General features: G+C 30.5%; 2 protein-coding genes across 3 annotated transcripts in view; both read left to right on the top strand.

Annotated features, from left to right (window-relative positions):
* LOC106680049 (glucose dehydrogenase [FAD, quinone]) overlaps positions 1-5,121 on the top strand; it is a 33,706-nt gene extending 28,585 nt beyond the window's left edge. For both annotated transcript variants that reach the window (XM_014419508.2, XM_067052017.1), the window contains exons 3-5: positions 1,812-2,088; positions 2,255-2,383; positions 2,488-5,121. In XM_014419508.2, coding sequence (XP_014274994.1) covers positions 1,812-2,088; positions 2,255-2,383; positions 2,488-3,839 — 1,758 coding nt within the window. In that variant the 3' untranslated portion in view covers positions 3,840-5,121. The remainder of the gene's footprint in view (positions 1-1,811; positions 2,089-2,254; positions 2,384-2,487) is intronic.
* A 1,420-nt stretch (positions 5,122-6,541) lies between these two features.
* LOC106680022 (glucose dehydrogenase [FAD, quinone]) overlaps positions 6,542-15,667 on the top strand; it is a 17,264-nt gene continuing 8,138 nt past the window's right edge. Inside the window, exons 1-2 of the mRNA XM_014419478.2 lie at positions 6,542-6,603; positions 13,873-13,968. Of these exons, the coding sequence (XP_014274964.1) occupies positions 13,900-13,968 (69 nt within the window). The 5' untranslated portion in view covers positions 6,542-6,603; positions 13,873-13,899. The remainder of the gene's footprint in view (positions 6,604-13,872; positions 13,969-15,667) is intronic.

Here is a 15,667-nt window from a genome sequence, read left to right as displayed (position 1 = left end):
CTGTAAATACACTTTTTTATTATAATCTGAAAACAATTCTTAATATTATTTCTACAACAAAGGTAATCCCTGCCTTTGGAATTCAGATTGATAAAAGAAATGCAATATTGTCCATAAGAAAGCATTTCACAGTCCAGGAATTAAGTCTTGAGAGAGCAATTAAAAACTTTATACTGGGGAATGGGGTGCTAAAGTATAAGAAAACTTGGCGAGCATTGGATTTCTTGTACTGGATTGTTAAGGATTTTAAAAAATTTAGCTCCTCGCTTTTCTGCTGAATATTAATGAATCGTGAAGTCGTGTAGCTAAGCAACGTTAGTGATATAGAATAATGCAGAAGCTTAATTTTTTTTTAATTGGTAAGAGAGCAATTATCAATTATATAAATAATAAATAGTATCAACCATGCTCAGGCTACATAGACATGTCTGTGCATATGCATAGATGATATACCATTCCTTGATTCTTTTCTTTTTTTTTTTTTCAATTTAAAACCTAAAACACTGCTAACTATTATAGTAGTAAATAGTAAACGAAATGGCTGCTGTGTTCCTTCATAGATCCTTCCTTATTTCTCAGTCCGTTGGTACAAGTATTGAACATTAACTGTGCTATTACTCTGATAATAAGTCTTTCTTATTCATTATAGTTATTGATATAATATTTATTAAGAAGAATGAAAATAGTAAAATAAAATACTTGTACATGAACAAAAACATTTTTTTAAACAAACAGTGGAGCGGAATATTAAAACAAAAAACCACTTTAAAACATTTCATAATGGTACGATATAATAATTATTCACTCCTAGCAATATAAAAAAATCATAATATTTAGTTGAATAATGACATAATATTATACATTTTCATGAATAAATTTTACTCACACTGTCGAGCCAGCTCTATGTTTCACTTATAAGCATCTTTGCCATATTGTAGCTTTTTCGATTTGTGTAGAGATACTCGGCATGGTTTCTTATAGAAGGTTATACAATGGTTCTTCAAATTGAGGGGGAAACTTATATTTTTGAATTATTGTGCTTAGATAGAGAAGGAATCGATTCTATGCCAGTTATGTGATTCTCATAGTATTGAATGTTTGTTTTTAAATGTGATACTTGTCGATTAGGATCAACGGTTAAAAAAGAATGTGATCTATTTGGTGAGGAGACACACTAAAACCACCAGGGTTTTTCCCAAATCCACTTTATACAGCCTGGGTATAAGTAAGGAATGTCCCCCGATCCCGGAGTATATACATGGCTGTTAAAACAGGAAACGATATTTTTGTTACTTCCGGGTTCGGTCTGCAGAGTTGAGAGGACAGTACCATATTCGCTGAGCTACTCCACTGGTCTGGAACAGTTACGATCTCTCCTTGTTGTTCTCATTTAGCCAGTATAATCTGTCACTGAATTATATAAAGATATAATTATTCATAATATAAAAGCTTAAATATTAGAGCCGTGTAAGGCTAGTTTCGTAAGCCATAGCCCCCTGGGCCTGGAACAAGGCCATGGTAATTATGGAGTTAAATTCATTGTGGTGAAGAGGTGAGAGTTGCCCAGATCAAGGACTGACAAATAACCAGCTACGGAACTCTTTTCAACACAAATAAACATATTATATAACGGTTCGCTCCGCACGTACCCTTTTCGGAACTACTTTTTCTATATATTGAACTAAATAAACTGAATGAACTTCTTGATAGTGATACGTTTTTTTAAAAATAAATTTACATTTATAAAATATAAATTATTACACTGTGACAATAGTTCGACTGAAATTTAATATTTTTCTTTCTTATTCTAGGTAATAGATGTATTCATGAGAGCTCAGTCAAGAAGGATGGTATACGAAACAAAGACTTCTTCGCGCAAAACTTACGACTTCATCGTCGTTGGCGCCTCTCCTTCTGGTTGCGTCATCGCCAATCGACTGACCGAAGACCGAAACCAGCAGGTTCTCCTCTTAGAGGCAGGTATACCGGACAGCCCTGTCACAGACATTCCTGCACTCAATCCCTATCTGGTCCTCACTGATTATAACTGGGACTTCACGGCCGAACCAAACCCGGGAGCATGCTGGGGTAAGTTCAGTGAATCTTGTCCTGGAAGCAAACGACCATAACTATCACGATTTCCATTTAAAATAAATCTATAATCATTGATTTATTATATTTAAAGATTAAATTATTAATGGCAAGTAGTATAAATTTGATTTGTTAATTTTTTTTTACTTGAATCCGCTTTTAGGGATGGAGGATGGGGTCTGCCCATGGCCGGCAGGCAAAGGCACAGGAGGAGGCACTATAGTGAACGCTATGATCTGGACTCGGGGAAACTTCCGTGATTTTGATAGCTGGGCAAGAGAGGGAAATCCTGGTAAGTTACGACCGAAGAGAGATCTAAACATATAAAATATGTTATATGTAACTTATTTGAACGAATATATTTCCTATTATAACTCAGTGTATTACACTTTTCAGGTTGGAGCTATGAAGAACTACTTCCTCTCTTCGTCAGAAATGAAAATGTTTTAGTAAAACAATTTAGGAATTCGAAATATCGGGGGAAAAGTGGTAACCTTTCGGTGGACTTTCCTCCATATACTACTCCACTCTTTAATGCGTTCTTAAAAGCTGGTAAGTCTTTTGGGTATAGAATCGTAGATTATAACAATCCTAACAGTCACATCGGTTACGCGCAGATCCAAGCAACCATAAAGGGAGGAAGAAGAGTCAGCGCTGCTACAGCTTTCATCCGGCCCATTCTAGGCAGGAAGAACCTCTACATAAACCTGAATTCTAGGGCCACCAGGATTATTATTGATCCTGTTTCACGAAAAGCTCTAGGGATAGAATACAACAGAAATGGGAAAACTGAAACTGTTTTTGCTAAGAAAGAAGTCATTGTTGCAGCGGGAGCTTTCAACTCACCACAGCTGTTGATGTTGTCCGGAATTGGACCAGCTTACCATCTTACCGAGATGGGAATTCCGGTACTAGTAGACCTACCAGTTGGCGAAAATCTTCAGGAACATATCGGGATGCACGGATTGTCATTCGTTATCGATAAGCCGGTCAGCATCAATCCATTTAGGATCTTTGACAGTGCATTAGTGGGTGGAATCGAATACTTAGCTTTAAGAAGAGGCCCACTAACAAGTTTGGGTTGTGAAGGTGTCGCATACGCCAAGACCAAGTACTCGAACAGTTCTGAGGATTATCCAGATTTGGAGTTGCTTTTTGTAGGATCAGGTATGAATACCGACAAAGGAATTTTACTGAGAAGAGCGTTTGGAATTAGCGACGAAGTTTATGATAGTGTTTACAGGGAGTACGATGGTCTTGATGCTTTCGGGATATGGCCTATGGTGCTTTACCCCGAAAGCAGAGGATTAGTGCGGTTGAGGAACAAGAACCCTCTAAGTAAGGTACGAATATACAACAACTTCCTCCAGGTCCAGCGAGACATAGAAATTCTTGTTGAGGGGTTGAAGATGGCCGTCGAATTAGCAAAGACACCGCCATTCCAAGCGTTTGGAGCTCGCTTGATTGACAACCCCTTTCCTCAATGTAGACACCTGCAGTTCGGGTCCGACAAATATTGGGAATGCACTGTCCGAACAATGACCTGCCAGTGGCATCACCAGTGTGGCACCTGCAAGATGGGTACCGTCGTGGACTCGAGGCTGAGGGTGTTCGGGGTGACCAACCTGCGGGTAGCTGATGCTAGTGTAATGCCAACTATTACCGGAGGTCATACCCAAGCACCAGCCTATGTGATTGGGGAGAAAGCTGCTGACTTGATCCGCGAGGACTGGAATATTCCTTTTTAGCGTGTGATCTATGAAATCCAATTATAGTACAAAGGGCGTTACAAACTTATTTAGATTAATAAGTTTAATAGATACGTTATTTTTATAACTTGCTAGTCAATTTTAATGAGAGCATTTTTAAAATGGAGATTGAGATCTGAGAATGACACGATTCTTCGGAATCCGGGAATAAGATTTGTTTCATCATTAATGATAGGGTCTTGGTAGTCATTTGTTTATCCTGACCAAGCAATTTATAACATACCAACATATCCTTTTGGAATCTTAGTTGAAGTGCAATAGAGTGTATAGTTTTTATAGTGTTACCGATGTGTGGTTTCTTAACAAATAATTTTCAAGTCATAAACCATATTTTCTGATTGTAAAACATTCTGCGAATCTTATTAATTTAGTTTCATGCAAGGATTGCGAAATAAAGAGATTAGTTATAGTCATTAAAATAAGTAGTTGTAACTGAATTGTAGATTGTTAGCAATGTTCTTAAAAACGTAGTAATAGTTTTCTAGAGAATGTATCTTGGCCTTATTTATTTTCTATATGTAACTACAATTTAAGAAGAGTTTAATTTAATTAAGAATTCTCTGAAAAAAATACCTATTTTTTAATTTCAGGGACATAAAACTTATTCTTACTTTTTTCTCCAGGTGGATATCTGTCCACCTCCATATCCTTCCAGGAGACTTAGGATGAATATTAACCTTTCCGAAGTCCCCTGAATGTTTAGGACGAAATACAAAAATATATATAAATAAAACCTTCAGAGATTTTTTTTAAAAAAACTGAAACTTTAATTATTTACCGATGTAAAAAAAAAATTCCATCAGATAGAGGAGAGTAGTTTTAAACTGGAGTTGAGGAAACTACCGACAAATCTATTCTTTGCCAACCCATTGTCTCACCTACCGTTAATTCTAATTTTAAAACATATACAATTAAAACTTTGGTAAAAACATATAGTTGGCATTTAATATTTTTTGTGATTGATATTTTTCCTAAAACCATCTATATAGTATCAGAGTTGGGCAAAATTAGATATAGTAGAAATTAGAGCTAACTTTGTCATGGATACGATATCTATATTTATTAATAGTTCATTTATCAATAGGGGTCTTATCCATGACAATTTTAGTTGTAATTTTCTCTATAGTTGATTTTTGCCCATTCCTGATAAATATGAAATTGTTTCCATAACAATATGCAATGATTGCTAAAAGAATTATACGAGTGATATCTATCATATAATAAGTGTTAGAGTGTGTAATTATAATGGTATATATGTAAAATAAATCTTAAGTTTAAAAAGTTTTTTATTTCAGAAATCCCTGCTTTTGTCAATTATGTTTTGCTTAAATGCATCACCAAATAAAACTGTCGCCGGAAAATCAATTATATTTAGAGTGAGTATGAGTTCACATTTGACATTTCTTCGGCTAGGAGGAACTATAACCCATGTCAATTTTCAGAGGTTTTATAGATTTTTATGTTGTCCGGCAAAAATTAAACTTTTGCGTTTCCGAAACCTCTAACTATTGTTTTGTCATATAACAAAAACATATACTTCAGACTAAAAACCTTATGTTCGCTATTCAAACTCATTCTTCTTAGGATATGGAATTTGGACAGAGGCTATTGTTACCCAACCCACAGATATATGAACCGTTAAGATAAAAAAAATGTTTTCATCACAATTAATTTTCATAAAGAAGTAATTATTTAATTTATTAATCAGTGAATTAACTTTAAATTATTTTAAATATTTGGACATGGTTGTGACCGACTACTTTTTATTGAAAAATCTTTTATTTCTATTTATTTATTTATATTATTCTATTTATTTATATTTATTAAGAACTTTATAGAACTGCCCCTAAAGTACTGAATATCCCACAACTCCAGGTTTGACTTGGAACCACTTTTGCACTTGATTCATAGTTCATATAAGTCTTGTTTACATTAATAACTAAATTAAATTAAAAATATCATTTTAATGTTTTTGCATAATAGTTTAATATATTGAAATATTTTTTATTTAATTTATTACTGATCAAAAAATAAGTTGCCAATTTAAATTTTATAAAACAGTTCAAATGTGTTTGCATTTGTACAGAACACAAAAAAAGCAAAATTAAAAATAATTGTCAAAATTATATCAAACCTCCGGAATGATCCTTAAGTTATTTTTAAATTAAAAAAATAATAATTTATATTTATTTCAGTTTAATGTTGTTCCAACAAGGTACTTACGATTTCTTTCAATCCTGAGCTTTAAAACTGCACAAATGGTCTTACACTTCTAAAGTCCTGAGTTTTCTTGTTATACTAACCCCTAAAACGAGCTATTTGTCAGTTATGGCTATAATTTTTTTCTCTTTCTGAAGAATAAGAAAAAATATTACTGATTCCATCAAATGATTTTTTATTTACAAAAAAATTATTCCATCAAATGATTTTTTATTTACAAAAAAATTAAAAAAAAAAACATACTGATGATTTCAGTAAGGTAGGTAAAAAAAAAAATGTTTTATGAAAAAGCAATTCACAATCATTTATAGAGTCGCCTGAAACCCTTAAATACAATTTTTCAACTAGAAATTTTTTAGTTAAATTTATTAGGAAAATTTTGAGCCAAAAACGAATCAAATACTTCTTGAAATATCAAATTCTTTAAACATATTGGAGGGGATATGTGTTCTATCTTGGATGATCATTCTCAGAAAACGTCACTTCCAACCGAGGCAGCAAGATCTACTATTACTGAAGACAAGTAAGTTGAGTTTATTTTTATTTTTAACTAAGGATTGGTGCAAAATATAGCCTGAAGTAAATATTTCCCATAATTATAAGATCTAATCATAAGATATTATATCTAATCATAAGACACATTAGTCTAATTATAAGAATAAGAAATCTAATAGTAGTGGTGATACAGGTGCGATAAAAAAAAATGTAGGAGTAAAACAAATATCATATTCGTGTTTAGCACCTCATATTACGCTTAAATACTAATTTTTGAACTAATAAAAATAAACCTTTTTGGCCAAAAAACCTCCAAATAAGTTAAAAAATGTCTAGTTTTTAATTTATTTCAAAAATGGTATTTAAGGGTTTCAGGGGACGCTATAAACGAATTGAATTGATAACGCTTTTTCATAAAACAATTTTTTTAACCTACCTTACTGAAATCCTCATTTTTTTAAAAATTTTAGTGAATACAAAATCATTTAATAGAATTAATAATATTTTTTTCTAATTTTTTTTGTCCTAAATAACGAAGAAGTCAGGACATTTAAATTATAGAATTTTATACATATTATTATGGATTTTAGAATTTATTCCGGCGAGACAATAAACAACATTTTTTAATTTCCATAATTAGTAAAATAGAATAGAATGACAATTTTGTCCGAATAGATCAGCGTTTTCCAACCTGGGCCCTGTTTCATAATAAAGTACAAACTAATACTATTAGTGTTGTAGATTTAACTGATCACAATTACTCCGACTTTTAAAATAGTAACTTGTACTTTAGTACTTTTCAACTCCTATAATATCACTAATAGTCATCCCTATTATGAAAAAAATAAGTATTAGTGTTATTATCACGTTGTTTCTATACTTGTATTTATAAACCAATACTATTAGCTTCCATTATGAAACAGGGCCCTAAGTTTGCGAGCTGCTGAAAAATAACTAATAATGGCAGACGTAAAAAAAAAAAATTAAAACAAAAATATCAGAGAATTCATTTTTCCTATAATTCATTAAAATTACTTTAATTAACAATATTATTCAGTAAAACTATTCATTTATACAGTTGATCATCGAAAATCAGGCAATCATTTTGTTGGAGGGTACTTTTAAATTTAGCCGTTTTCATTGGCTTAAATAAAATTATGTTCTACTATACAAGCACAAGGTTCTTATCGAATTTATATTATAAAAATATTTGGTTATAGTAAAAAAATGTATTAATTGATTTTATATTATTTTGTGTTAAAATAGTGGATAAATATGAAACTTTGAAGAAGCATATCGATAACAAGTATATTACTGTGAATTTACAATCTGATGTAACTTAGAGGTGTTCCATTGTTATTAGTTTCGTTGTGAATAATAAATAAATGGCCACGCTATAAAATTTATAATAAAATACACACTTGCAATAAAAAATTCACAAAATATAATAGTTTTAACGAAATGATAAATTTTAGCGTGGTATATTATGAAGTGGTACGCTAGCCAAAAAAAAGGTTGGGAAACACTAGACTAGATGGCAAAAATTATTGACCGGTGTCTCAAATTGAACACGTAAAAATTACAAAATAAAATACCGTGTTACTTTTTAAATAATTTTTATGGATCAATTGTTGTTAATAAGATGTTCATAGTTTGAAACTTAGGATTAAATATTACAAATATTAGTATTAAATATACATAGTGAGTGACACATGTACATTACAACTAATATATAACAATTATGCAAAATTATCAGAGAATATGGAATCCTAATTAATTAAAAAAATATAATATACCAAAACTTGTACCAGTTAGTAGTTGTAAATAATCATTAGCTGTTTAATGTATAAAGTATACATTTGCAAACGATCAGTATGGAATAATTATAGTGTTTGTTATTGACTGAAATTCTAGGTCGTAAAAAAACATACATATATTTCGTTATTGAAATATTCCTCTCATCTGATTACGGTGTTGTGTGTTCCAGCAATAAGAAAGTTAAGCAACTAGTATCAGAATTCAATAATGAATTTATGATTTTTTTGTAACAATGCCGAATCAGAATAAAAATTGTCAACATACTGTTGAAATATTAAAAATTTATTATTGAGTTGATGTGCTCTGTTTTCATTGTCAAATTAATGTTTAAAATATTAAAAGAAAAAAAAAAACAATCCTAAGAATTTGGCTATAGAACCATTGTTGTTTACATATGTCACATCGTTATTATTTACATAATAATAAAGATTTATAACAAAAATAGTTTTTTTTAAAAATATTTAATTAACAAATGCTTTATTTACTATTGACAATCCTAGGAAATTCGACTTCAGAATTGAAATTGTTATCTAACGTTTTATGATAAACACTGCTATAGAAAACCTACATACGTGATGTTCAGTGGTAACATTAACGACAACTTTCTCATTTTAACAACTTTTTTTATCTAAATTAGGTACATTAAAAGTTAAAACGGTTTTCTTTAAACAAAAATTAGTGATCCACAACTAGTATTAACAAAATGTAACTTATAGCAAATACTATTCCATAAGAAGCTAAATGACTCTTGAGTGAATTTGATTATAAATAAGTTTGTAACTACTGTAAGATTAGGTCACGAAAATATGACAGAACATAGGGTCTTTTCTGTACAAATGAATTCAATAAAAAAATTTCCTATTGTGCATACTGTATCATAGAAAATAACCACAGGAGAGGCTGAGAAAGTTGCTGCATTGGCTTTAATTATCACAATGTAAACGAGTGTTTATGCTGTCTTTTGCGCCTTCAATTGACATTACTATACTACACGATGTGCGGATACTTTCTCACTAACCAATTTGTTATACAGCTATTAATTTTTGAAGATTATAATTTTGGCGTCTTGTAGTAAAATCGCTGGCCAGAATGTCAAATTGTGAGTTTGTATGAAGATGGTATTTTATACCGAACATATCATAAGGTAGCTACACAGGTCCAAGCATTCTTTGAAGGAAACGTCTTGTGGACTTCTCAAAAATGTGTTTTTGTTCCTACGAACATAGAAGAAAGGTTAAGTTCATCTTGAAAAATTACACTTTCCTATACAGTAACTGAAGCGAATAGTCACCAAATTGATAAATAATAATTAAGAGATCAATCGAAATGAGTGAAACATCGACAGGTTAGTAATTAATTGTGATATGAGAGACGTGCCATTGAATGAGGTTAGATTATGCCAGGTGGGGTGAGAATAGAACAGATCGGAAGACTACTGGCAAAACCTAGATTTCAAGATCCATTAAAGACGATTTTCATAAAGATCCATAAAATTCTCCAAAATAATATTCATTCAGACTTTTTTTTTTGTTAAATATTTTGTTGGACACAACACAGATTATTAGAATAACTAGAAATATTTAAAATAATTCCCCGAGTTTTTAATTAACTTAAACTAATAGTATAAAAAATGTTCTGATAAGGTATAGATTTTAATACTGTAAAATCAAATAGTGTAGTATAGAAGAGTTGCCTAATAAAAACACTCTTCTTTTTTATTTTAGCGGCTAGAGACAAGTCCACAAAAGTAAACGCTGGATTTACTCAAAAAAAGTAATAAAACATAAATAGCTCTATAAGGGCTTAAATTTTAAGAAATTTAATCTACTTTAAATGATGCTCTCTTACATTTTCTATTGTTGTTCTATTATTTTAATTTTAATCAAAATTAAAAATAGATGTCTGAAACCTAAAAAGGTGTATTGCTTTATCATTTGTTTAAGCTGAGATACCTTGTAAGTAAAAAAAATAAATTAAAAAAAAATTTCAACTATTTCAATTAAAAATTAATCAACGCATCATACAACAATCGTATTTTATGATACCTATAAATTCTCTACTAATTTCGAGATTTCTCTGAAATAGTGTGTTGATTTTTAATAATATAATAAAGCTTTTTTGGACTTCGGAGCATAAGCTACGATATTTTAAAGGCTGCTGCTTTGTTTTAATTTTTTTTTTCTTGAGATGACTGAACATCATTATTATAAATGATAACCGACCTCTTTCTCATGCCTTTGGCCAGTCCAAGGTTGCGTTTTTACTATCAACATTAGGGATTATGATACTTCAAAACTAAGTTTATGATTTTATAAGGTAATAAAAGGAAAACACGGTAATAAAATATTCTTTTTATCAGTTGCTCATTTTATCCCATTCACACAATCTGATTCTTTTACCTTTGACAAAGTTTGAATTTTCAGCAATAGTCTTATTCTTAAAATAGTAAAAGAGCCCAAGAGGAGAAAACAAACAGTGACCCGAATTTTTTATTACTTTAATGAAGGCTATGAATAATTACTAGTCAAAATTGATGAGTCTGCCAAGTATAGTCTCTACCCAAATAAAAAATGACTTTCAAAACGTTAAAAAAAATTATTTTTCATTCAGAGCTCTGTATCATTAAAAGTACCAACAACATAAGGAAACCTAAGAGAACGACATTTAAAGAAAAGTAAATTTCCTAAAATATGAACTCTAATAGAGAAGGTTATATTAGTTCTCGAGATATAGCTTTTCAAAAAGAAACATTTCATAAAAAATGCAGACTGAAATGTAAAAAATACTGAATTTATTTTGAGAAATCTATATCTCAAAAAACATTCAACGTACAAATGTCTATTAACACTCGAGTTAAAGATACTTTAATTTACTATAAAGCAATTTATGGCGTTTATCTTCATAGGAGTAGTATTTTTCAAAATTTTTTAGCTGTTCGGACAAAAATTTTGATTTATAATAAAATATATCTCGGAAACCATAATAAGATATCTACCAGCACTCTAATTAAAGCTAGTTTAAAGCGCTATAAAGTAGTTTATGACACTTACATGTGCAGGAGTGGTAGCTTTCATGATATTAGCTAAAATAAATGGATTTATTATTGTTTGGACAAAATTCATATTCATATGCGAATATAAAAAAAAATTACTACTGTAAATTTAAGTGTCATATATAAACGTATAAAAGAAAATTTTATTTTTTAAGAATAATGAATATAATTGGCTGAACTTGGGAAGCTACTGATTGATTTCTTTATTTTTCTAATTCATCACCTTAATTATACTGACACCTTAATTATGCCTTATTACGCAATAAAACTACTGTAGTACAAAAAATATACTATCTAGATTATATTTCGACATTTCTCAATCAGTTGCCATCACTACTCTCAGACTCTTTGTGCCATTAATTATTGCTTTAATTAATAAATATATTTCAAAATAATTCTAGGACTGAAATTCGGTAGTGAAGTTTTACCTAGTGGTCTTACCAAAAATACGGTCTTAGTTAAATTATTTTTTCAAACGAATTTTCATCAACATTAAGAAAGCCTAGTTTTGTGTGGAATCGATAACGTACGAAATCACTGTTAATCGAGAACTTAAAAAAGTTTTCTAACTAATTCTAACTAAAAGGCATTTTTCTTGGTCAAAATAAAATATATTTTTAACCATCGTAGAGGAAACTGAACCAACACAAGTTAAAAGATTACAACAGTTGTTATTCAAAATTCTTGGTTGATAAGCTTTAAACGGAGAACCATATTTTTAAAGGCCAAAAATGTTAAAGCTAATAGGATAACTGTTAAACATTAGAAATGACAAGGCATGAACAAAAGATTGAAGCACGTGTTCAGTATGCTATACAATAGACAACTTGAATGACAAATCCCATTTCTTCAGACAGGGAAGCCTTTTCAGGTAATAAAAAAAAATGTTCAATGAAAATGAAAAACAACTAGATTCCTTACGATCATCCTTGGAGGTATATATGCGCTCAATGCTAACGACATATATAACATTGTTTGAAGATATTTCCGGGTTGCTACGGAATCGAAGCTATATTGCATAAAAACGCAGTGTTTTGCATAACCAAGTTTACGTAAATGTAACTGACACACATTATTAGCCCTCTGAAACTGTTTCAAATATATTTTGGGATCATCATTAAATGAAATTTTAATTTTATTGATTTATTTTTTTAAAAAAATAACATTTTGAACACTTGCGTTCCGATTTTTACAGCACTTACTGGACAAACGGTCTAAACTCCCAATTCATTACAAAAAGACTGATCTACATGACTGTAATAAGACCAATCTGGACATACGGAGTTGAGCTTTGGGGCTCCACTAAACCTCCGAATTCCTCTCGTATCCAAACGTCACTATCTAAAATCCTGAAGGCACCTTACTTCATCACAAATAAAATCATACATAAAGACCTTAGTGATCCATATGTAACCGATCTAACCCGAACCAGATATCACTCCTTCCATTAAAAACTCTCTAACCACCCAAGCCCACTAGTTTCTAACCTTGCTTCCTCTTCCATTCCTGACAGTCCTCCGGGGCGCCTGAAAAGAAGATGACCACGAGACCTACTAATATAAAACGTCATTAGAGTGCTAACAATGGGTAGCTTCTCTACACGCCTGTAACACTCCAATTTAACTGAGATCAAATTTACTAAATGTACAGTTGTAAATAGCAATAAATAAATAAAAAACATTTTTTTTTTAAATCTCATACATTGCTGTATCATAAATTGAGAACAACATGGTTCTTAATTCATGTATTTTTTGCGGTTATTGTATTCTTCCTCTTTTGCTTCTATAATTTAATATTCTTTATAATTAAAATAATGTTAAAATATTAATTTGACTTTTATTTTTTTTGTAGTTTTGTTATTAGATTAATAATCAGAAATGAAACTAATTTATGCATTGTATGCAAAGTGGCTACACTCATTTGAAAAAATACTAAATTATAGAAGCTGAAGTGAGGGAAATAGTATCCACGAAACGTCTTAGAAAATAAAATATAGAAGTTTTTGTGACAGTCATCGTTCAAAATACCTCATTTTGGAATTCTTTATCCATAAGGGCTCTTCCTTAACTTCATTCAAACATCAATGATGTATTCATCTCCTTGTTTACCAATTTTTCGTATATTTGTAAACAGCAAATATCATCACAAGCTTGCATAAATATGTATTATTTATTATTTTATTATTAATTTCGTTTTCATATCATTTAAATAATTATTATTTATTTAATATTGCTAAAAACAACATAATGATGCCTGTCAAAGGCTACTCAAATTGTCGAAGTTTTTCTCAGGATGCCAAGTGCTTCAAAATAAAGATTTCAATTTAATTTTTCATAGTTTCATATTACACATGACCTATTAATTAATATACGAGTAACTTCTTAGCTATGATAATATGAATTTGATTATCTGATTTTTTTTTTCCAGCAAGCTACTACTAACTTACTAATTATAATGAAGACTGCTTTGGCAATCTTCATTATTCTGATCTCCGTTCTGGCGCTGTCTCCTACATCGATAAAGGTAAGGTTACACACTTTGTTGTGCAACATTATGATAATTTAGAATAAAATATATTCAAATTGCAAGTTTTATTAGTTTGCTAAATTTATTGTAATTGACTTACCAGACTTCCTAAAACGAAAATCCAGAACAGCTGTTTAAATTTAATTAATATGGAATTGAGCTCTGGGGCTCCACCAAACCATCGAATTCCTCCCCCATCCAATCCTTACAATCCAAAATCCTACGCAAAATCCTTGATGCTCCTTATTACGTTACAAATAAACTCATTCACAAGGACCTTAACATCCCATTCGTTGCAGAATTGGCCCAAAACAGATATGCGTCTTTTCATTCCAAATTCCTTACCCATTCTAACTCATTAATTCTTAATCTTTCATCCTTAACTCCGAGACGTCTGAAAAGAAGATGGCCACGGGACCTTCTAATTTAAATTAATGTTTGAAGTACCACCAATGGGTGATTCCTTCCCAAGATTTTCAAGTGCATATGAAACATACTACATATTTACCTATTGTATTATTTTGTACAGTTGTAAATCACATTATATAAATAAATAAAAAAAAAAAAAATTCTGAATGAGGCTGGTGTTAACATTTAAGATTTCAAAGACCATAGTCCAGTCCTTTGATGAGTTTTCAATGATCGGGACATTACCAACGTAATCAGACAATCAGCTTTCCATTGGATGGTGTGTACCTAAATGGTAATATGATATTACGAGTATCTGTCATCTATTACCCATTGGATAGGCATTGAAATCGCCAACGATGCCTTTGTCTGTCATAGGGGAATGTATATCTACCAGATTATGTGCTTCCTATATAATAACCTGTAATGATTGTAAAGAAAAAATACTTCTTTGATTCTAAGGAGTGCTTATTAATGCTTTTGAACTATAATAAGCCAAAACATTAAACCACCATTTAGAATGAAAAAATGAAATCATAGAGAATGTTTCCATATATTGCTCTCTCAAACGCATGTTTTTTTCATCAAATAAGAATGGGAAAAATTATATACATATACAGATATATAGACATCCCCTTTTTACAAACTCAATCTAGTATATATTTTAATTGGAAAAAAAATCCATCGTGTCTGATTTTCTCAACCCGTTAACCGCAATTTATCATAAGAATGGACAAATATAACAAAGATTATTAGAACGATTATAGAATTTCTAACTGAATTCAAGTTGATATGAATTTTTCAAATATTTTTATAGGAGTAAAATAAATTATTTCTTACTAAAGCCAGCTGCCACTCTGTTCGTGTTGTACGTTTCATTCAATACAACATCGCTTCCACTTCAGTATAATATTTGTGCAACAATAAAGGGTTCTAAAATTTAAAGTATGCAGTAAAGCGTAAACGTATTGTTATTAAAATAACATAAAAAAGTATATTACAGAAGCTTAAATATTGAAAAATGAAATAAAAAATCGAATCATTAAAATAGAATTGTAATAAGAACCACTATTATTTTTAATAAGGGTTTAAATTATTTCTTGAATTTAATACATTAATTTTTAATTCAACTTAATTATTTCATTTGACACAATTTGAGAACCGCTGCGATAGGCAGTGATGCTACTGTCGACGAATTTAAAGCACTGGAATATCTGTAATGCGTTTATGAATTAGTTGCACAATTTATCCGATTATAGTTATTTGAAAATAATAAGGTAAAATATAT

The sequence above is a fragment of the Halyomorpha halys genome, unplaced genomic scaffold (genome assembly GCF_000696795.3).
Source record: "Halyomorpha halys isolate HHAL.00 unplaced genomic scaffold, Hhal_1.1 Scaffold239.1, whole genome shotgun sequence".
In the NCBI taxonomy this organism is placed as follows: Eukaryota; Metazoa; Arthropoda; class Insecta; order Hemiptera; family Pentatomidae; genus Halyomorpha; species Halyomorpha halys.
This window is presented reverse-complemented; position numbering and strand designations above follow the sequence as displayed.